This window comes from Centruroides sculpturatus, unplaced genomic scaffold (assembly GCF_000671375.1).
Source record: "Centruroides sculpturatus isolate CEXI.00-Female unplaced genomic scaffold, Cexi_2.0 scaffold185, whole genome shotgun sequence".
Taxonomy (NCBI): Eukaryota; Metazoa; Arthropoda; class Arachnida; order Scorpiones; family Buthidae; genus Centruroides; species Centruroides sculpturatus.
In genome coordinates, this window is record NW_019384424.1 from 260,372 (window position 1) to 285,225 (window position 24,854).

General features: G+C 28.8%; 1 protein-coding gene across 1 annotated transcript in view; it reads left to right on the top strand.

Annotated features, from left to right (window-relative positions):
• Positions 1–14,849, top strand: part of LOC111619487 (guanylate cyclase 32E-like) — a 157,460-nt gene extending 142,611 nt beyond the window's left edge. The window contains exons 8-11 of the mRNA XM_023361216.1: positions 3,075–3,147; positions 3,356–3,464; positions 3,798–3,977; positions 14,736–14,849. Of these exons, the coding sequence (XP_023216984.1) occupies positions 3,075–3,147; positions 3,356–3,464; positions 3,798–3,977; positions 14,736–14,849 (476 nt within the window). The remainder of the gene's footprint in view (positions 1–3,074; positions 3,148–3,355; positions 3,465–3,797; positions 3,978–14,735) is intronic.
• Positions 14,850–24,854: the final 10,005 nt, after the last annotated feature.

The following is a 24,854-nucleotide window of genomic DNA, read 5'->3' on the forward strand; positions in this document are numbered from 1 at the left end:
TACATTATATATATATATATTATATATTTATTTATTTATATTATTTAACATAATATAGGTGTTACGTATCTATTTTCAATGTTTAACAAAAAAAGACATAGAGTACACGCTCTGTGCTTGAATTATTTGTGGCAACAATAAAGAATATACTTAAGACTTTTTTAATTCTATTTTCTTCCTCTCTTGCACATTTATAACATAGAATATTACACAAAATTAATTATTTGCATTAAATATTCCTTCTTGTATAAAGCTAAAATGGTATATTACAGTAATTGTTCATGCAAATACCACGTGCAACATTAATAAAATCCCTCTTGGAATTTTATAAAAGTCAAAACATTAAAATCGTTGGTCATATTCTAAATTTATTTATTTTACATTTTAATAAAAATTTATTTATTGGGGATAATATTTATATATTTTTAATTGATACAAAATACTGTGTATAATACAGAAAACATAAAACAGAATTTTTAGATATAAGCATCAAGCTGATTTTTTACATAAGGTAAATTCTCGATATAGTGACATCCGATGTAGTGAATAATTTTGTTGATCTTTTCTGTTATTTATGTATTGTATATAGCAAAATCTCGATATAATAAACGTTTAATAAGTTCGTTATATCGAGACTGTACGATATATTGAATTAACATCATTATTTTTCTGTTTGATGAAGTTTTAATGTTTAAGTTTCGAAGCCTAATATTGGACTCTCTACTGTGACGTTGTCGCTTTGATATTGAGTTTGATACAATTTTAATTAAATATTACGTTACATATTCAATAATTCTTAAAGTGGAAACTTGGAAATTTGCTCGCGAGGTTTCGTACAACAGTACAAGATTAAATTTTAATAACTAGTAAAGATTAACCGAGCAGAAAACAGCGATCGATGGACTGAACACTTCAAAGACTTATCAAAAGAGAAAATCCAAGGTCATATTTATAATTGAAGGAATTATTACATGTGAAATGTTAGTGAAAATTAAAAAATAAATATTGTTTAAATCCTAAAATATATTTCTTAACATAAATTTACAATGTAAAGAAATAAAACATTGAAAAAAAAATCTATATTTTTTCCATATAAATTGTTATTATCATGAATGATTTTGTTATTCGACATGTTGATTTAATGCATTTATCTTCGTATGTAATTTTATATTTATATAAAAATTAATTTTTAATAGTTCTAAAAATTAATTATGAATACTTCAAATAGAAACTTCGAGTGTGTAATTAATATTTTTCTGTTTCTTCGTTAGTCAATAATCCTGTTTAAATATAAGATGAAAATAGTAAGAAGTCTTATATAAGTTTCAACATGTATCTCGCGATCTACTAATGACAATCGATGTATTAATTAACATTAAATATATTTGTTAAATTTAATTATTTTAATTAGGTTAATTATAAATTCGATATTTTTATATTAAATAGTAACTCCCTATTACTAAACTTTCTAATTATAGAATTATTATAATTTAAAATCGATTTAACATATGATGTAGTGTAAATTAATCAGGCCTCTTGGTGCTCTCAGAGCGGGAAGAGGCCTTGAAAAAAAAAGTGTAAATTAATTTAAATTTATTCTACTAAATCTAAATAATATATTTAACTAATTTATATTTAACGAATTTGGAAAATAAATTTATTAAATTTAATTTAAAGATTTATTACATACTGTATACATGCATTAAACCCCACTTTTACGACTATTTTTCTTGCTTTAAGTCCGTATTTAAGTACATTATCATATTTTTATTAATTCTGTATAATATAATGTAATTAAAATACCTACATTAATCTCAATTGAGCTCACAGGAAATACAGTTCTCGCTTTACGACGGATGACTTTTTTTACCAGGAATCAATTAAGTTGTTAAAGCGAGGGCTTGCTGTATTATTTAGTATATAAGATTTGAGAGAATCCTGCATCATCCTTTGAATAGGAAGTAAGTTCGGAAGAATTTTAATTTTTTTCTATAATTTTTAATCTATAAGTTAGAACCTTTACAGAGAGAAATGCACCGTTTCTCTTATTGATGAAAGAAAAATAAATTACAATTACCTTGATTATTGGTGATATGAATCGTGTTATAACTGATCACAGAGCAATTTATTTAATAACAATATAATTCATGCTCTGTATACATACATAGGCCTATGCATTTATACACGAAGTATATCCATTTACCTTAGAACAAGGTAAATGGATAAATACATTTTACTTTTATTAAGTTAAAAATATATATACTGTATATAAAATATTTTAAAAATTATCAATATGATTATTTTTTAAATGTCTTCTGTTTCAGAAAGTTTTATTTTTGCACAGTTAATTTCATTTTAGAGTAGATTACAATATGAATATAGGATTTTTTCACTTATAAGAGGAATAAGAAGGATATAAAGTCGAGTAAATTGACAATTATAAATATTTAATTTGAAGAATATTTTTTGGTAATGGAATCGTTATAGACTTCCATCACAATCACGATAATAATAATGCTGTAGAAGAACAAGTCATCTTGCCCCACTTGTTATCTCATCTGCATCTTCCCTCCCTTTTCAATTTACCAAATTTACAGGTTATATTATCATTTAGATTTTTTTAAATATGCTAATGAAATTTAATTTAAATGCACTATTAATTATCATTACATCCATATAATATAATTTTATTTTATTTTATATAACATATAAGGTACTGTACATTTAACTATTTCATAATAATGAAAAAATAAATTAATTTAATCTAAATTAATCGAAAAATGCATATTTTTATATAAATAAGTTTTATTTTTCATATTTTATTTAAAATTGTTTTCAAAAAAGCTTTAAATGTATAATAAAAATTAAAAAACTATGATAATTAGTATTTTATGCAGAGTTTAATGTTTAAATTGTCTCAATTTATTAAATTAATGAATTAATCTATGTACATATATTTACCACTGGGAAATTTCAAGCATTAATTACAAGTGAATTGTGATATAATTACGTATTTCGATAATTAGACTCAGGTCACTTTACAATTAATTACAAGTAATTGCTTTTCTTGATAGTATGGAAATTTGCCTTTGGGATCACTGGAGGCTTAGCTATTGGCTTCCTAATTTTCTCCCTTTTAATATACAGGTAATATATTTTTTTTATAAACTATTAGTTTAAAGTAAATAATCTAAATTATAAAACTTATAAAAATTCTTAACTTTTACCAATTATATTCAGATAATTATTCAAAATATATACTTCTATATGTTACAACATATAGTATAGTTTTATATATAAAGTATATAAAGTCTATGATGATTATATTTTATAGTGTGTTGTTTATTTATTATAGATATTGGTCCTACGAACAAGAATTGGATAGTCTAATTTGGAAGATTGACTATAAAGATATACAAATTAATGAATATACACCGACTGCTGTATCAGGAAAAGCAAATAGAGTAAATATTTGATCTATATACACACAAAATGGCCCAAAAGTAAGATAACCATTGTAAGACAATTCCTGTCTTATACAAATGCTTTAATTCAAATACAGAAAAAAAGATTCATCCTGTTTAACACGCTTTTATAAAACGCTTGTAATAAATCTGTATAAAAATGCAGTTAACTAATTTTTGAGCCATCCCGTATACATAGTTTTATTTATTTTTTTCTTCTTACTTAAGGTTTCCAATTGAGCTATTCATTAATCAAAGTTTAATTTCTAATATAACGCATTTTAGTGTATTAAATACAGAAATAATTAACTATTTTATTATTATATTTCATAGAACTTTCATCCTTTAATTAGAACGAGCCAAATCTCTCTTAGTTCAAATCCCGATGCAGATTTTCGCTATTCGACAATATATACTCAAATTGGAGTTTATCGTGGAAGAGTATTTGCAATTAGAAGATTTCACAGAAAAAGTATCGATATTACTAGAAAAATGAAAAAAGAATTAAAAACAGTAAGTTAGTATGTATTTTAGATAAATGAATTTGTATAAAAGGCAGTCAAATGAAAAAATTAATTTCTAAATAAAATTCCAATGTATTTATTATAAACTCATACAACTATACTAGTCTTCACTAGTCTCCATTTCTTGCAATGTATATTCTTAATCGGTTACAAAGTCCATGGATTCTTCTGAAATAGAATTTTCTTGGTTACTTACAGCCACTCGTGCATCGCCTTTTGCACATCTTTATTTGAAGTAAAAACTTTGCCACTCACTGCCTCTTTAAACGATTTAAACAAGTGAGTCTGGTAAGTATAGAGGATATGGAACTCACTCTACGTACAATTCATCGATAGTTGCAACTGTAGAATGAGCAATATGTGGTCCAGTATTGTCTTGTTGCAGAAGTACCAAATTAAGTTCAACATGGATGATACGGTGGGCTGAACGATTACTGATATTCAATAATTTAACTACCACTTCTACTGTAACACGACCATTTTCCTGTACAATACGTTTAAATTCAGCTGGCATCACAACTCGGTGAGCCTGGTTTGTTCACGAAGCATAAGCTACAGAAGTCATGCCATTTTCAAACTTTAAAAGCCACTTGACATTTGATGAAGAGACACTCCCATACTGAACCTTTATTCCGCGATGAATTTCTACTGTTTTCACTTTTCATTTGACTGACCTATGAACTTCGTATATTTATCCAAATAATTGATATATTTTTATGTATTTAAGCACACTGGTACAACCATGATGCGAGGAAAAATATACAAAAAAAATCATACAAGATCATATAACATATCCGTTAATATAAAACAAATATATATAAGTTATAACTAAATTACAATCGTAAATCAAAAAAGAAATTGTATTAGAAACCTAAAGTTTGGAGAGCTATCAAAAAATAAACAAACAAATAAATAAATAACCAGTATATATAAGTTATAACTAAATTACAATCGTAAATCAAAAAAGAAATTGTATTAGAAACCTAAAGTTTGGAGAGCTATAAAAAAATAAACAAACAAATAAATAAATAACCAGAAAACTATGCTATATTTTACCTATAAAATGAAAAATTAATCAGATTAATCTCTTATTCACAAATCGGATAGTCTTCCAAATAACCAAAGCTAACCGGTGGTTAAATAACGCACAAACCACTGCCCCCAGGGCTCAATTAACATGAAATTACTAATAGCTTTCACTATGAATTTAAAAAAGAAACACAAAAAAGCGAAATTATCATAAAGCCAACATCATGAGATAAACAATTTAACTGTTTTAATAAAAATAAATACCTTGAAAAACGAATCAGTACCAGACATTACTTTCCTAAAATTATTAAAATCTCCTCACGTAGTTTTGACAAAAAGGCATAAACTTCAATCACGTGATATGAATCCAATGATGAATCTGTACCACATATGCAAATGTTCCTTTTGTAATTACATTAAAAAACTTAATGAATTACATCTAACTTGCGTTAATACTGCCATAACATTACAGGAAAGATTACTGTTATAAATAAAACAGTCGAAAAAAGATTTATTCAAATTTTTATACCACCAACAATAGATGCTTGATAATATGCTATTATTCAGCTTAAAAATATAATTATCATAATTATTTAGCTTTAATAAATAAACTTCATTTGAATTTAAAAAAATTCAAAATCAATCCCATTCCTCGTATATTTCACAAACAGATAGATACTTCATCAAGGGCAATTCTAACCGTTTCAAAACAAACAAATCTTGCTCAGACGATCTTCTCTTAAGCTTAATGTTTTAAAAACCCATCAAGATTATGCAAGACAATGGGAACCAATGAACACTCCATACACACTAAATATCCAAGAGTACATCTTGGGAGCCCATACAATCTCTTAACAAAAGTAGGTAATACTATATCCAAAATCTCCTCCTGAAACCCTACACTTCGGAGGAATAGAGAAGAGAAAAATCTACAACTGCGTTAAATAATTTTAGCTGATTCCTGAAATAACACAATTATGCGGACTTACACATTTGAACAACTTTATCCAACTTTATCTCAGCATTAACTCTACAAACCCTGACATGAGTATTAAAATTGTCATTGCTTTTAACGTTCACACCTAAATATGTTGTGAAACAACCGAAATTGGGACACCCCTAAACCACTATTTTGAAAAATAGCAATTTTAAATTTTGTAAGATTCAATCGTAGATTGTTATCCAATAATTGATATTTTATTGACTTTGAATATATTATTTCTTATCTGAAGGAGAAAAACAGGTAAAATAAAGTATACGTTATAAACAGAAAATAGAAAGCAGTAAGTTGAGAGTCAGATGAGATTAAAGAAGAGGCATAGGATAGAAAAAGACTGAAAAATGGTCCACAATGGAAGATTGTAAGAAGATAGGAAAGGATGAAAGGTTTTTCACTAACTAGACCCTACCCTAGGCATAAAATACAATACGTGTTCTTATATTTTTAAATTTGTCTGTATTTCTCCTTCAGAATGAAAAAATTTTCCCTAATTTAATAAATTTATTGGTTTATATTTTTATGAAACATCAAATAATAACATATTTAATATATTTTTAACAAAATATAATTNAATTTAAGAATTGGTCTGATAATGAAACAAACATGTCGGCAACAATGCAGCTTAATTTTATTTTCTAATGTTGGCAACATGTGCCACGCTATAAATAGATTACACGGTTGGATGTTGGAAGTGCGAGATGGTTATGGTATCAGCCAACCATCTGGAGGACCCGGAATCCAGTGCATTACAAGAGGACTTTCTATGGGATAATTGGTTCCTATTTGGGTGAAAAAACCCCGGAAAATGCCACGTGTCAAGCCTGTTGGTGAGACTTGAGCACCTTTACACGCGACCTCTGATAGGCCGCTGATAGAAATTCATCTAAACTTTGAGAGAAATAGTCCACGTTTTCCAAAATGTTGGAAACATTTCCTAAATTTCAAAAATATTAAGCCATTATTTTAAAAATGGATGGCACGATTGCGATATTACAGGAATGTTCATCAGGAAAGAGCACGCTTTGTGTAATAAGACGCACATATTTGGTGATTAGAGGAAACAATTCAACTAATATGCTAATTGTTACGAATTAATGGCACGCGATTGTAAAACAAAACGAAAATGGCCGATGATTGTGAATATTAATGAACAGATTTCAATATTTTGAAACGTTTAAGCACTTTGAAGTTTCTTTTAAATAAAAACGGAAAGCATTTTTAGAATAAACCAGCAACGAGTTGCTCAACTTTCCCGGCAACATTTAAAATTTTAATGGTGTCATCTGTTATCATATTTTATTTTAAAAGCTTTTTATAATTTTAACTATTATAAAATGGCAAAAAATCTTCATTATGAGGATAGGGATGGGTTTTATAAAAAACTGTAAATGCTAATAATGAGTAAAATCGTCATTAAATCCGACACTACTGGAGATATATACGACCCCCATTATCTCCCTAATCCTCGACCTTTAATCACCAAAATTTAATAGCATCAATCTCCCTAATACACAAACCTCCCTTCAAAATTTCAGAAATTTCCGACGAAAAGCATAGGAGTTATTAAGCTTCAAAGAGCATGAACAAAATCGTGCTCCCCACACACTAACATTTATACATAAAAAAATTATCCCCGAATTTTTTGCATTTCTCGACGTTTCAGGGTCCTTCAAAATTGTAAAAATCTTGGTTGGAGATTCATTCTTCGACCGATCGCCATACTTCCATCTGTTATATATATCAGCCGGAAAAATAATGGTGTATGCTTTTATGAAGTACCTCATAAGCGTATGCAAAATGTAATCTTATTTTGAATTTCTGTGTAGAAAGCAAATTGAAGTGTATATATAAAAAACAATGCACGTTTTCTTCAATGATAAAAACTGAGCTTCGTTCTGCGACATATAGACTCCTGCACCCAAACTTTGAAAGACAATCACCTCACTCCTTATCTGATAGTGGGTTTAATTACGGTAGGAAATCGAAGAAAATCGATTGATTAAATTAAAATTTTATTACAAATTCCTGAAAATAGTGTTAAAGCACTGGAAACTGCATAGAATTTTACTGTCATTAAAACTACTGTCTATAGGTATTTAATAAACATAGAGAATAAGTTCTTCCTTCAATAGACATACGGAAAGGTATACAAAAAGAAACGAGAGTGAAAAAGTACAGATTTAGAACAATATACACATCACTATAACCTGTCTTGGCAGTAACGGTGAGCTCCTTTCTTGTCTTGAAAGTTTGTTACTATGAATTAGAAAACTTAGCCATTTAGCTCTTTATGATCTGTCTCCCCTATGAGAAACTACTCCTATTTAGGTGTCAGAAATGTTCACTTAGCCAGCAGCTTAGCGAGGTGCGAACTCACGACTAAGTGTTTACAAGTGTTTAGTGGCTCTATCCACTCGGTTTTATCCAACTTGTGTTTTTCAGCTGTAATCCTTGAAATCGCTAGAAACTTTTACTCTAATTTCGAAATACGTTTCTTAAATTACGAAATGTTTCTTCTCACTTTTCATGATATACTAATTTTAAAATCTGTGTCATAATTACTGAACCGATTCCTGTAACAACGAAGCATGCATCTTACTCTCACAAAGTGTGCTTTCTTTTCTGATAGATCCGCCGGTAATAATGTAATTCTGCCATTCATTTTTGAAATGTTGGCTTAATAATTCAATTTACGAAGTGTTTCCAACATTTTGAAAAACGTGGACTATTTCTTTCAAAGTTTACACTATTTTCTGCAATCCTTTGCTTAAATATTGGCAATAAATGTAAATTTCTTCCTGGATTTATTTCTATAAAATGTATTTATTAATAATTTTATTATAATCAAGTTAATGATTTATATGATTATATTAAAGGCAAATATAAAAATGTTTTTATATTTAAATTTAATAATTTTCGCATTTTATACAGTTATATATTTTTTTCATCCAAAATTTCTCTCCAGCTGAAAATAATAGTGAAATTTTACTAATTAATGCGCTGAATGAATTCTAAAGTCTTCTAAATTCAAATTAGTGTAAGATGATTTATTTTTTACTTAAAAGAATAAGTTTTATGCTAATATTTTTGATTGATTTGACAGATCGTCACAGGAAAATGCTAATATGTTTGATAAATTGTAAGAGTGGAGAATTACTTTTATGTAATAATAATTTGAGTTTAAAGTTTTATTTTAAAATATTTTCCAACATAATTATCATTATCCTTTTCTGCATCCTCATTCTCGTCATCTTCATCCTCTTCCTTCATCCTCATCAGTTTAAAAATTTGGTATTTAATATCAAATATCTATGCGATAAATTAATTTTAATTAGCTTTATAATGCTATTAACTTTTTAAAAATTAAATTAATAAATTAAAATATAAAAGCATCAAATTTTAATTTTATATAAATTATTAACGGTAAATAAAATTCGACAGAAAATGTTTGCGAAAAATGATTAACTTACGTGTAAATTTAACTACAATTAAATAAAAAGATCTAATTATTAAATCAATAAAATATAATTGTAAATTAATGTATTTTAAACGGTCAAATTAATCTTCTTGCTATATTTTTTTCGTATCTTAAGTTATATTTAGCTGCTCTTCAGATCGATTGGATTCTATCAACAACAGAAACGAAAACAATCTTTAACCAAGTGTCAGATGAATATTCAATTTACTTGGCTGCACTTACTTAGTTAAGAGGTTAAATTCTCATTAATGCTTAAAGTCGTTTGTTCTATGTTAATCTATAAATCAATTTTAAGCTCTTTGACACGTGAGTTGGAATAGGAAATTTCTTAATTTGGACACTAGTGAGTTGGATTATCACAATTTCTGTCAAGTATTAAAAAAACTGTATAAGAATTGTGTTCTATTAAAAAATAGTCGTTTAAATTTGGCAATATTTCAAATTAATTCCACTTTACTGGGGAATCAGAAACTCGAAAGTACCTACACTCTAGTAGTCGAGTGGATAACACCACTGAAACTGATCGTGGGTTTGAGCCTCGAAAACGGACTGACCACATGGATTTTTCCGGGTTTTCTTCATGTTTGTAGGGCCAGTTTATTACGGAAAGTCCTCCAGGGAGGCACCCCTGGACCGATTGTCTACATGTCATGTTTCTATATACAAATAAACTTACACTCCTCGTGATTCGAGACACGAAGAACTCTACTTGTGGCCCCTTTATAGATATCAGAATCTAAAAAAAAAATATTTTTATTTGAAATCTCTAGAGTCTAATTTCTTGTTGCACTCGGGCTCTATGTATTGATGTATCTTTGCATGACTAGTTTTATCATTAACTTTATTGGGGACCCCTATATCTTCAGGCCTCAGGCTGGCGCCTCATGTTTCTGTGTCTTAAGTATGACTCTCAAAAGGAACTTTTACCAACGAGATACAAAATAATAAGTACAATTTACTGTAATAAAAATAAATTTTAAACAAAATCATAAATTGACATTCGTAAATGGCATCATTATACATCTTGCTAATCATAATTAGGTAAACATAATAATCATTTCTCTAATAAGAAATGATTTAATACATTTTATTATCATTTAATCGTCAAGAGGATTAATTAATTTTCTAATATAATTTAATTTAAAAAGCATTACTTAAGTCTGAAGAAATAGTTTCGACTTTGTAAATATTTTACTGAATGTGTTCAATCGACTTCATTGAATCGCAATCCAATTTTACTTAATTGAATTAAATTTAAACAACAGAACTTAAAGAACAACTTCATATTGCTTTTAAAACTTTGTAGAAAATTGAAACTAATTTAATTATTAAAAGTAATTGTTGAAATTTATTCCTTTTTTGTTTCTAGGAAATAATCAGCAACAGCATTAATCAGATACAGTGACCATCTTTAATATAGCGAACAATTCTGTTGATCCTTGCTATTCTTAATGTACTGTACATAACGAACTTTCGATGTAGTGAATGAGTAAGAGTTCACTATACCGAGAAGAGTCTCGATATTGAACTAAATTTTAACATTTTTACAGTCGTACGAAAGTACATTAGTAAATTACGAATTTGTACTATAAATAACATTGTTAGCATCCAATCACGTAATTTTCAAACTTCAATTTATTCTCACTATATATAATTTTTATTGATTGAGATACTTCGGTTTAGCGCCAGTCTCGATTTACTGCCAATTTAAATGGCGGAAAATGTTATAAATTAATGCAAATGTAGCTGTATTTAATGTACTGTACGGTTTACATATGTGATTATTTATTGAATTAAAAAAGAATTAACTTAGAATTTTTTATTTTAAGATATTATTTGAAAGAATCCATTATACAAAACTTAAAATTNTAAACACAATTTTTTAATTTTTTTCAATATTTTATTTTTTAATATATGTGCAGAGTTCATCTACTGGATTTTATTGCATTAAGTAGGACATTTACTTGTGTTATTTTAGTTTAAATTATGACTTTTTACAGTTAAAATTAGCATTTTGTGGATGTGAAAACGGGATTAATTTACTTTATTCCTTATGAAAAATTTGTTTTGGAACTCGAAGTTTCTGGCGCTCAAGGAATGAATTGAATTTGAGTTGCGAAGTATCACTTTGCGTTGTAAAAAATCTTAACATCTCATTTTCAGTTTTGTTAGAATTTGCTAGTTTGTCACATTTAAAAAATATTCATTGCAATGTAACCAAATTACCCTAACATGATCATGAAAAATATTATTTTATTGTCTTTTCTCTTTTACAAACAGTAATTCTTTGCTAGGAATTCTTCACTTCAAATCGTCTCAACCATAAATTTATTATCGTTCGAATTCATGTTGAAGAACTACCATGTCCCTAACTTCACTTATCCGTGCAATCCATTGGTAGAAGCATTCTGATAACGGATAATATAGCATACGTTCCCGTTTATAACGCAGTATTATACCATACAAGCATAATATATACAAACTTAAAATAGAGGGAAATATATTCTCCGTGTCTAAAAATAGAGAAATACTTTTCGAAACCAACCACGTCGATTTTCTGTAATGCAAAATTCATTCAAGACTGAAAATAGTGAATTTTATATTTTTGACATTTATATCACGAAATGTCTCGCCTATTTTTCATTTTATAACATGGATTGTGATTTGGCATTTCCAAAATGACAATTTACTATGATAGAAATTTACAATTTCAAGGATAAAATAATAAAAATAGGGGTAAAATTATAAGAATATTTTTTAAAAAATTTAGTTTTAAACAAATAATAATAATATATTCATTTTTATTTTGAATTAAAATCTATAATTGAATATTTTAATCGAAAGACACGAGAAAGTATTGTAATCGTGTTAAATTTGGCCCTTCGAATTTTTTTTTTTTTTTTTTTACAAATTTTCATCTTTTGAAACTCCGTGAAACCCAAAAAGACAAAAAAAAATTAGTTTGTGTTTTGGAGACTATTTCGCTTAATATCGCAGGATATGATAGAGATTAAGAAGCGAAATTTGGCATTATAACTTGTATATAATAAGAATGGATTCTACTAAATTTTGGTAGTTAAAAGTCGAGGAATGGGGAGATAGAGTGGGGTCATATATCATATCTCGAGTGGAGTCGAACTTAATGATAATTTCACTTCCTANTACATTATATATATATATATTATATATTTATTTATTTATATTATTTAACATAATATAGGTGTTACGTATCTATTTTCAATGTTTAACAAAAAAAGACATAGAGTACACGCTCTGTGCTTGAATTATTTGTGGCAACAATAAAGAATATACTTAAGACTTTTTTAATTCTATTTTCTTCCTCTCTTGCACATTTATAACATAGAATATTACACAAAATTAATTATTTGCATTAAATATTCCTTCTTGTATAAAGCTAAAATGGTATATTACAGTAATTGTTCATGCAAATACCACGTGCAACATTAATAAAATCCCTCTTGGAATTTTATAAAAGTCAAAACATCAAAATCGTTGGTAATATTCTAAATTTATTTATTTTACATTTTAATAAAAATTTATTTATTGGGGATAATATTTATATATTTTTAATTGATACAAAATACTGTGTATAATACAGAAAACATAAAACAGAATTTTTAGATATAAGCATCAAGCTGATTTTTTACATAAGGTAAATTCTCGATATAGTGACATCCGATGTAGTGAATAATTTTGTTGATCTTTTCTGTTATTTATGTATTGTATATAGCAAAATCTCGATATAATAAACGTTTAATAAGTTCGTTATATCGAGACTGTACGATATATTGAATTAACATCATTATTTTTCTGTTTGATGAAGTTTTAATGTTTAAGTTTCGAAGCCTAATATTGGACTCTCTACTGTGACGTTGTCGCTTTGATATTGAGTTTGATACAATTTTAATTAAATATTACGTTACATATTCAATAATTCTTAAAGTGGAAACTTGGAAATTTGCTCGCGAGGTTTCGTACAACAGTACAAGATTAAATTTTAATAACTAGTAAAGATTAACCGAGCAGAAAACAGCGATCGATGGACTGAACACTTCAAAGACTTATCAAAAGAGAAAATCCAAGGTCATATTTATAATTGAAGGAATTATTACATGTGAAATTTTAGTGAAAATTAAAAAATAAATATTGTTTAAATCCTAAAATATATTTCGTAACATAAATTTACNTTAATATCGCAGGATATGATAGAGATTAAGAAGCGAAATTTGGCATTATAACTTGTATATAATAAGAATGGATTCTACTAAATTTTGGTAGTTAAAAGTCGAGGAATGGGGAGATAGAGTGGGGTCATATATCATATCTCGAGTGGAGTCGAACTTAATGATAATTTCACTTCCTATTGGTATTTACAACATTTTTAAAATCTCATCTCTACCCTAAAAATTAAGCATTTTCTCTTTTTATATTAATAATAATTAATAATATAAAAGTTATTTTTTAATAACATCTCGTAACAGAAAGCGCCATACACAATTGTAACTTTTAGCTAGTGTCATAGAGTATTTTTTTAGTTTAAATATTTAAAATTCAAGAACATTATTCTTTTTAAGCTTTAGTTATGATTTAAATTTTATATCCTAGTAAAATTGAAAATGATCGGACTTTCTAATTTTCTCCTTAAACTCCTGTTCGATTGATTTTATTCGTGTACAGCAACGCAACAATGAACATTCTGTCGAGAAGTCTTTTGTTGGAAACTGTCCATATTTAGGTGTTATTAAGTGAAGAAAACCCAGAAAATTCCACGTGGTCAGCTAGTTGGCCAGGCGCGAACACCGACCACCTGTTCCAAATGTCCTCCTATTCGAGTGCTGGGAAAGTCGAGCAAGATCCCTTGTCAGCTTTTTTATTTTGTTTTATATTATTTTTCTTCAGTCAGAAATTCTACTTTTCGTTTTTAGAATTTGTTTTAGAATATTTAAAAAAAATAAATATTACTTTTATTGAATCAATACTTTTTCAATATCGCGATGTAGAATTCTTATTATGGATTATATTTACTTTAAACAATATTTCATGTAATATATAAAAAATGTTATAGAATATTCTTTCAAGCAAATAATAAAACTCTTATAAAAAAAAATATTTAAAATTGTTATCTGATTCCATGGCAGTCCGGATTTACAGTTAAACTAAAACCTCATGTTACGAGAGTATAGGTTAGTCTTTATATTTTTAAATTTATTATTATTTAGTGGAGGGAAGAAGCTTCGTTTATTATAACTCAGGACACAACAATTCAGGATAATCCTGGCACAAAGGTCGGAATACAATCAAGTTCGCCGAATCTATACCATGAGCTGGAATGAGATAGATTAAATCACTCACAAATATAAGGCCCTACTATAAAATATACGAATAAAAATTAATAAAACAGAAAAACTAATGTTTAGCAAGAGATAAAAATTGATTTTTATATTACTTTCGTGTCAAGCGTTTACATAGAAGACTGAATTTAGGGCCTTCCTGACTCGGTCGTGGAAAATATGTCTGCAGACCTCGTCTATCTGGGGATTAAATCTCAACTTTTATAATTAAGGAAGATGTTAATTATGATATTTTTATTTTTTTAATCTTAATTATACGATTCGATATTTATTTATTTGTTGAAATACTTTGAAATGCCAATGTTTTCTTATTCATACTTCAAAAAAATTCAAATGTGTGATGGTCAAATGCATACATAAATACTTATGTACTGTATATTCGAAATACTTATTTGTTGCGAAGTGAGTTTCTTATTTATATTTTTTATATGAAATGTATATTTTAATTCTCTTTAGAAAACATGACACGAATAAGAGTATTCTAGTCATTTTATATTATTAAATTTATTACGTTAACACTTGTTTGTTCTTAATATATTCACATGTGGTAATATAATATAAATTTTATTATTTCTATAAAATTAATTTAATTATATAAAAATTAAACTTGACCCTTAAACTGGACTTTTTTTTTGATATGGTAAATAAGTTAGATTTGAGAGTTCTTTGAGAATTTCAGAGTTTATTAATATGTAGAGAACTCTCAGAGGATTACTCTATTGAGAGTTTACTATGTCAAGATTCCATCGTGTTTTGCAAAACTTGGCAAAAACATCATTAAAAAATACAATTGATTTAATTACATCTGTAGTTACTTTTATATTGTTTAAATTTAGATTCTTCTTGTTCAATACACAAATTACTTACAAGTATACTACATGATTCAACTTTACAAGCATCGTGAAAACACAAAACATTGTATTTTGCATTTATACATGGACACAATATACCCAACACAAATATATAGATTATGCATGTATTTTTTGGATGTTCCACGGTTAATTAACTTTTGTGTCACTCCCTACAGTCAAAATTAAATAAATATTTTAAAGATGGAAGTACATCACATATTTTAAGAAAATCTGGAATTGAATCTTGATATTAATTGGGATTTACTGCACTTGGATACTTTTATATCCAGAATTAAGAATTGCAAATAATATAGAGAGAATTTCCAGTAAGAAGATTATCATTGGAATATTACCCAGCACTAATCTTTTTTCTCTGATAAAATCATATTTTTATGTAAGTCCAAATCTTCTTTCGCCTAAATCCCTCTATAATATTAACAAGTGTTATTTTCAAATACTTTACTAAACACTGTAGGATGGCCAATAGAGTTATCGAACAAATATTTTCGTGGTAAAAGATCATCAATTCCCTTATTATTGTAATTTTTATTTTCATATTGTCAATACAAACTTGTTTTATTGAATTCCAGTATCGATGTCCTCTTCACTACTGTTTCAATTCTCTTCTTAGACTTCTCATCCTACTCGGCCTTCTTAGACTTCTCATCCTTCTTAGACTTCTCATCCTCTTTTTTTTCCTTATATATTGTAATTTTTAAAGGTGAAGATATAAGAAATCTTTTCTTATTTTAAATTTAATTATAAATATTAAATTTTATACAACTGACGTATCTTCTATGTATGGATTAATTTACATTATTTTGGCCCTAAGCTATAATATATGAAATCTCTTTCCCTACATCAAGCAATAATTGACAATAGGTACGAATTGTTTATGGAGGCCCTTCGGAGAGCGAGGCCCTAATCTTGTTTAATTTATGTGTATGAGAAGCTCTGTTTTATATCTTGAACGGTGTAAATTATAGAAGATTGTACTAAAGAAATAATTGTCATCTTCAAAGTTTTCTTCGTTAATATGAATTTTATATTAACTTTAATATTTTTTATTCAATTTTCTGGGAGTGACTGAATATAGAAATTCATATAAATGATATTTTTTATTTTACTCTACATCCTTTTCTCTTTCCAAATCATTTTAATATTTCATATGTTTCGGAATTGAAGAACAAAATTGTAAATAAGTAACTGTGTTTTGTGCTGTTGTAAACATGTCTCACGAAATCTTTTATTATATAGGAAGAGAGAAAACTCCTTTCTTTCTGTAAAGTTCATCTTTTGAAAATGGAAAAATTGTAAGTTAACATTATAAAAGAAAGGATATAGAAGAAAGTTTATAATGCATGTCTAGGTAGGGAATATTACTCTATGAGCTATCTTATCTGTTGTAAAATACAAAAGATGGCTATTCGAGCATAAAAATAATTAAATAAAAATTAATTTTTATTATACCCAAGTGTTTTAGTTGTGTTTATGTGTGTGTGGTGTGTTTCTCCATCTCAACTATATAGCAACTAGGTTATATATTACGTACACAATATATAACATTATATATTATGTATAAAAATGTAATTATAAAAAAAATTCAATTATATTCTTACAATAAAATTATGGTAATTCAAATTGAGGAATAAATTTATTTTTATTGTTTTATGGTCGTTTCGTATTTGCAATTCCTACTAACTTTAATAAAGTAATACATAAAATATAGCACATATTTTATTAATGTAATGATAATTAACGAGCAAAATATATTAATTAATAATAAATTATATTTTATGAAGCCGAGCAGGCTAGTATAAATTTTAAAAATTACTGTCCTTTTTTATTAAAAGAAAACGTAAATTACAAGAAATTATTATTCGTAAGAGTGATTTAAAGCGAATTATTTCAATTTTGCTATTATTATTAGTAGAGGTAGAACCTACTTAAAGGTTTAGGCTGAAAGGAAGGAAGAAAGAAGGAATGAGGTGGAGAAAAAATCCCAATAGGGTACTATACAGATAGGATGAATCGGAAAAAACTTATTTAATTAAAGTGATGGTATAAACCATCGTTTACAAAGAAATAAGCCTAACCTTTCATAAATTATTAAAATTTTTATCAGCATTGTTTTTCTCATCTATTGAACAATTACTTGAACAAGTAAGGCCGAGAGAAGTAATTCAACTACATGTCGTATGAACTAACCAACCATGTCAACAGATCAACTACAGCAATAAAAGTCTAAGATAAAACAATAGTTATCACTGCTTTTATAATTGGTTTATTTATATACGGAAATGCGACACGTGGGCGACCTGCCGAGGGAGGATGCCTATGAAAAACTGGCCCCTATTTAGGTGTAACATACGTGAAAAAATCCGGTAAACTCCATGAGTCTAGCCTGTTAACCAGGCGCGAACCCACGTCTAACTGTGTTTAGTGATTTTATCCACTCGGGCACTGGTGGGTCTATTTCATGTGAACACTCTTAAATAGTTTTATGTACTATAAATGCTTTACGAATGCCTCCTTTAGACTTCAATTAATATTTAAAACGATGCGGCTGTTATCAGTCCGTCAACATTGATATATCTGACTGTTGTCTTATTCTCCTCTATTAAATTCCTGTCTATAGATTTAAAAGTTTTATAAATTCGGATAAATTAGAAAAATTTAATTCCTTTACTTTAAAACTAAACTAAAATTAAATTTAATATTTAGTTTTACAATTGTTTTACGATTAAGAATACGCACTATAGCTATAATTTTATTTGGCTACACAGCAGATGAATAAAGCTTGCTTTGATAAAAATTTATAAGTGTATGACCTACCACACTTTATTTACTTTAAGCATCCGAATAGATTAATATCAACTTGAAATACAAAATAATCATTATTTCTTAACAGACATACATAATATTCCTTAGAATATATGTATATATTCCTTCTAGAAAATAAACATAAATAATTCAAAATATATTTGATTATTTTGCTAAGAAAAGTTTCTTACAGAAATTATATTTAATATTTATGAATTTATTTTATTTTTTATTCAAATAAATTTTTTCTCGAGAATATTATTCACAATATTAAATTAAAATTATTGTACTTTATATCTACTAAAGTTTTAATGGATAATAAAATAAGATTGTACAACTCTTTCAATAAATATTAAATCGCTTTAGTGTTTTTAAGATAGAAATATGTATAAATTGTAAAATATTTTAAGTAAATTATTTAAAGAATTTTATATCTTATTGAATGCATCATAATGTTAAGTTATATATATGCTCTGTATTAACGTAATTTATATTTTTAAAAAAACTTTTTAATTATAAAATTTGTTTATTTTTCTTTTTAAATTTTATATTTCTTTTTAAGTTATATATATAATATATAGGCCCTATATATTACTTTGTCGGTTGTTATATATATCTTTAACCAATCAATCTTATTAGGATCAAATGACTAAGGACATTATCACTTAAAATAAATATATATATCTTATTTGTGCTATAAAAATAAATTTCTTTATCTTTAAAAAATATATGTATAAAGTTTTATTTAATTTTTCCACTTCTGATTTAATTTTAAAAACCATAACTAATAAATATTCATGTTGCTATAACGAGGTTTTTAAAGTTAGAAAAAAAAAAACAGATTTAGGAGTTAAATTTAAATAATTAGATTTTTCTAACATGATTATATGGCAAAAACTTTTGTAACTAGTTTAAACTTTTAACTAATGCAAATTGAATGTATGGTTTCGAGCTAAACACTACTAAAAAAGAATGAATACAGTTAAACCTGTGTATAGCGGAATATAGCGGTATCGAATATCTCTTCCGGTTTGGAAGGTTTCCGTTTTTGACAGGTTTTAAATTAAATTAATTTTTTACCAAATGCAAATGGGTCGTATTGTACAAGGTGACTCAAAAGTCAATTTGATTTACTTGGAAATAAAATTCAGCTGTTCCAAAACAATTTTTTTATTATTATTTAAACTATAACTTTGGTTAATTGACTTTTGGGCAGCACTCCTTTATATTAGTAAATCATCTCTCATCCAATTTATTTTTTTAAAATTAAATTCTAAATNACCTTTGGACCGCTCTCCCCCCAATGTCACTGCCGTCCTTTACGCGGACGATCTATACATTCTCACTTCGAGTACAAGGCCTTCTCAAGCAGCTCGCAAAGCTCAATTAGCTCTGGACCACCTTGAACATTGGGCAACCACATGGAGTTTATTCTTTTCTGCCACTAAAAGCGCTTCCGTCAATTTTTCTGCCAAACTTCACCGCCCTCCACTTTGTCTCTTAACTCAGATAATATCCCTCAGCGCACTTCTCTCCGCATCCTCGGTCTTCATTTTTCGCATAACTTCACTTGGCACGCCCACGAGACCTTCTTAATTTAAAATACTTTAAATTAACAGTTACAGAAAAAAGTGTAGGCTACGTTATACAATTGAAAAAGAATTATGAGGCTGGCACTAGTCAAGAAGAATTATTTCATTTAAAAATAGTAAACGTTTTTAGCAAATTTTGTCGATATACAAGTAAACACTACTAAACTTTAGTTTTTCTAATGTTTTAAAGTTAGGTTAAAGCAGTGTTTCTCAAACTTTTTTGTCTGGTGGCACACTGAAATTATTAAACAAAATTCACGGCACCCCTATTATTATTTTTTTTCTTTTTCTTTTTTTTTTTGCTTTTTTACGGTTAGTATTCTTTTAAAAGTCCCTTATCGATGACTAGGAACCACACACAAAAAGAAGTAAAATATGAGGAGAAAAACATTTAAAATAAAATAAAAGGAATTTGGTGAATGTAAAAATGATATGTACAAGAGCAAATTTAAGAAGTGTGCTTTAGTTCTTCCTCTTGCTACGTACAAACTAAGCATGGTGACTAGTTTATGACATCACAGTGCATTACAGTTCGCTTTATTGTATGTATATATATATATATAATATATAATATGTATATTGTAGATGTAGACAGGGCTACGGCGCTCCACACCAATTGAAACCCCTTCTGGGAGGCACAGAGTGATAAGTCTGACCTGTAGTGACCTCGTGTTTGGTCCGGGTTGAATGTCCTCCTGATTAATTTTTAATATTGTTTAGAACAGCGAGCGGGCCCAACGAAAAGTAACAGTTGGAAGAAGAGATGATGAAACTTCAACTGAAATCTGGCACATTGAGTGACTAGGGTCACCTGGGGTCCCGATTCTTTGGCGGTCATTTTCTTGAACGCCTTTAACTAGGCACTGTCACTGATGCAGCTACGTTGGGCTACGACAAGAAGGCGATTAGAATACTGAGCACAGGTATCGTCAGCATGGTCGATGTTGCCCTATTGCGTACTGTAAAAGGGTAAAGTGGGATTAGGATCATCACCAATAAAAATTGATTCATCCGCTTGCGATTAAGGGTAATTATAATGCAACAAATCAATTTAAACTGTATGTCAAAGCCTGTTGAACAGTTTAACACTGCTATAATTAATTAAATTTTGAATACTTTTATACCAAATGTATGTAGTAAAATCGTCGCTCGTTAGTTGCCGCTTTCTTACTTAACACCACAATTTGGAGGGACACCAAATGCTGACCTTAATCACANTTCAAAATAAATAACATAATATCATTACTAAATAATATCGTCTGCCTAACTATATAGAGCTTATTATTTCATACTAAATTTCCTGCGCTTTTTTTAAGCTTTTAACCGCAAACTTCCAAGCGGAAGGAAGACCCTCCGCATCTCTTGCATTAATATATTTTTCTTCAAGTTTGCTTCTATAGATTTCTATTTTTTCAGCTGTTCTTGCCAATGCCGGCGAGTGTATCTGCTTCAGGATTTCGGCTTTATCCCAATGTACCAATGAACCTTCTGCCTGCGCCATCTGGGCCAAAACTGTCGCATTAGAACCTTTTCTGATATCATATTGGTGTTCTTTGATCCTTAAACCTAGGTTCCTAGTTGTAACCCCTACATATTCTTTCTTAATTCCTAAAAGCTGGTTCTCGTAGGGAATCTTGTACACACCCGCCTTCTGAAAATATGTAGGGTATGTAGTTGTAACCCCTACATATTCTTTCTTAATTCCTAAAAGCTGGTTCTCGTAGGGAATCTTGTACACACCCGCCTTATTTTCTTTTCTAACTACCCCTTTATCGTTTCTAAGTATTCTGTATAAATTCGGGGCTCTTTTTAAGACCATCTTTGCATCCTTCATATTTGTGATTTCTTTCATAACTCCTCCTAAATGTTTGTTGTATGTAAATTTCGTGTATTTAGAGGGACCTTGTGCTTTTTTTATATCTTTATTATCCTCTAATTTTCTGATAATTCCCTTAATCACATTCCTCTTGTAACCCAATGTTCCTGCCAATTGCATAATTCTTTCTAGCTCTGCATCCCGGTCTATAACGCTTTCACAGTATATAAAGGCCCTCCTAACCAATGCTCGAAACGCTGCTATTTTATACCTATAAGGGTCATTAGAGTTTGCAGGGATATATAGTGGACTATGTGTTGGTTTAATGAATACGTTGGTGGATATACGTCCTCTCCTAAATATGATACTAATGTCTAAGAAATGTACAGTACCTTCATAGAGCTTTTTTGCTCTAGCTTCAACCTAAGGCCTTCTTCGTTATCGTTAACTCTATCTACGAATTCAGTAATTGCTCGATTGTTTTTCCATAAAATGAATACATCATCTACATATCTCTTGTAGTATACAATATTTCTTTCAAAGCTACTCAGTATTTTTCTTTCTAGTTTTCTAACGACAAGCTCGCATAGGAGCCCTGAAATTGGGCTTCCCATTGGGACCCCTCTATTTTGTTTATATGTTTGGCCTTCAAAAACGAAAAAGGATTCGCAACATACTAGATTAACCATCTCTGCAACCTCATTACCGTGCTGTGCTAACATTGGGTTTACTCTATTCAAAAACTCCAAAAGTGCTTCTACACATGCCAAACATTTGAAGGTGAAACGCATTTAGGAAGTTTATTAATTAAGGCAAATAAAGGTTCTCTTTGCAAGTTCATCTCTTTTTTTACCTTTTTTTTAACTTTGTTTCAACAACGAATAAAAAAGATTAATGTTGTAAAAAAATTTCTTTGAAGTTATAAAATATCCATAAGTCAGAAGAGAAAAGACAAATTATTTTTTCGTGTATTTTACAATTACGTAAGAAGAATAGAAACAGTCTGACTCCATCATTTTTATAATAGTTTTGGAACAAAAAATTTGATATAGAAATCACAGGGGATGCAAAGAACAGTTACTCATAGATTCAGTCATTTTACGGCAAGCATACAAACAACACAGAAACATACACATCGCATATATAGACTACAGAAAAGCATTTGACAGTGTTCCACACAGTTGGCTGCTACATATTCTACACATGTACAAAGTACATCATCACTCATTGCATTCTTCCAAAACACTATGCAGCACTGGAGAACAACACTACATCTCAGGGTTAGTAACACTTCCATACAAAGGAAATATTCATTAGGCGAGGAATTTTTCAAGGAGATTCCTTGAGTCCTCTCTGGTTCTGCCTAGCCCTGAACCCATTATCCAACATGCTAAACAACACGCAACATGATTACAATATCAGACATGAAAAAACAACACAATTTACACTGTCACATCTGATGTACATGGACGACATAAAACTTTATGCATCCACACAAACAACTTCATCAACTCCTACAAATCACACATTCATACACCAAGGACATACTAATGGAGTTTGGCCAAAACAAATGCAAAACATTTCACATAGAAAAAGGAATCCTGAAGAAAAAAGATTGGAAATGGAGACGTTATTAAATCTATGGAAGAGGGTGAGGTCTACAAGTATTTAGGGTTCCAACAGGCCAAACTAACAGAACATACACAAATAAAGCAAAGATTAATTAAAGAATACCAAAGTAGATTAAATGTTATCCTCATGCCAGAAACTATACAACACATCACTTCTGGTTGCAAGCTCTTGGCACAGACAGATTACTTACATAGACACAATCAAGTAGCAAATATAATACAACAAGAGCTTGCAAAGAAACACAAATTGGTAGACATCCACGAACCATACTACAAGTATATTCCACACACAGTATTGGAAAACAACACGCACAAAATGTACTACGACAGAGCCATAATCACAGATAAAACAATTTACCACAACAGACCAGACATCACACTCATTGACAAACACAATAAAATCACATACATTATAGACATAGCCATTTCAAACACTCACAATGTACAAAACAAATGCACTGAAAAAATTAGCAAGTACACAGAACTCACACAGGAAATAAGGCACCTGTGGAGGATGGAAAGGGTGCTTATTGTACCTGTTGTTCTCTCCTGTACAGGTGTGATACCACACACACTACACAAAAGCCTGGAAACATTACAATTGAATAGAAATACATACACCATACTACAGAAGGTCACAATATTGAATACACGTAATATTGTAATGAAATTCCTGAATACTGACACTGACACTTATTTAATTTTAGTTTTTGTTGCTATGCCTTGACTCTGGTCCGGAATAGTACACAGCCACTGGTGTGTACCGAGTATAACCCACTAAACACAACAATAATAATAATAGAAAGATTATTTTATTGTATAAATGTTTTAAGAAAGTTTTCTTTTATCATGGCAAAGAGATTAAGAATAACCTTGTAAACACGAACATCACAAGAGAGATGTAAGTGCAGCTCAGTGAAAATGCAGGAAATTTTAACTGTAAAAATTTTAAACCATAAATATAAGTAATTTTAAACAAGATGTATACTAGTTACAATTTTTTTACATATCCTGTAAGGTGGTGTTATGTTGTAACCTATCATAATATGAAACATTTTGTAATTTGAAAAATTCACATTCGTGCTTTAAGTAAGATGGCCGACTCGGGGGAGATAGGGGGCTTGAAACCCACTTCACGGCACCTGTGTAAGGTTGCCGTCTCCTAGGTGGGATCTATTAATCCCGCGTCAGGATGGACCTAAGGGAAAATTGTATGTGGGCGGTGACGGAGGAGGCAAATGACAACAAGTGTTTTACACAAGAAAGCCGTTTAT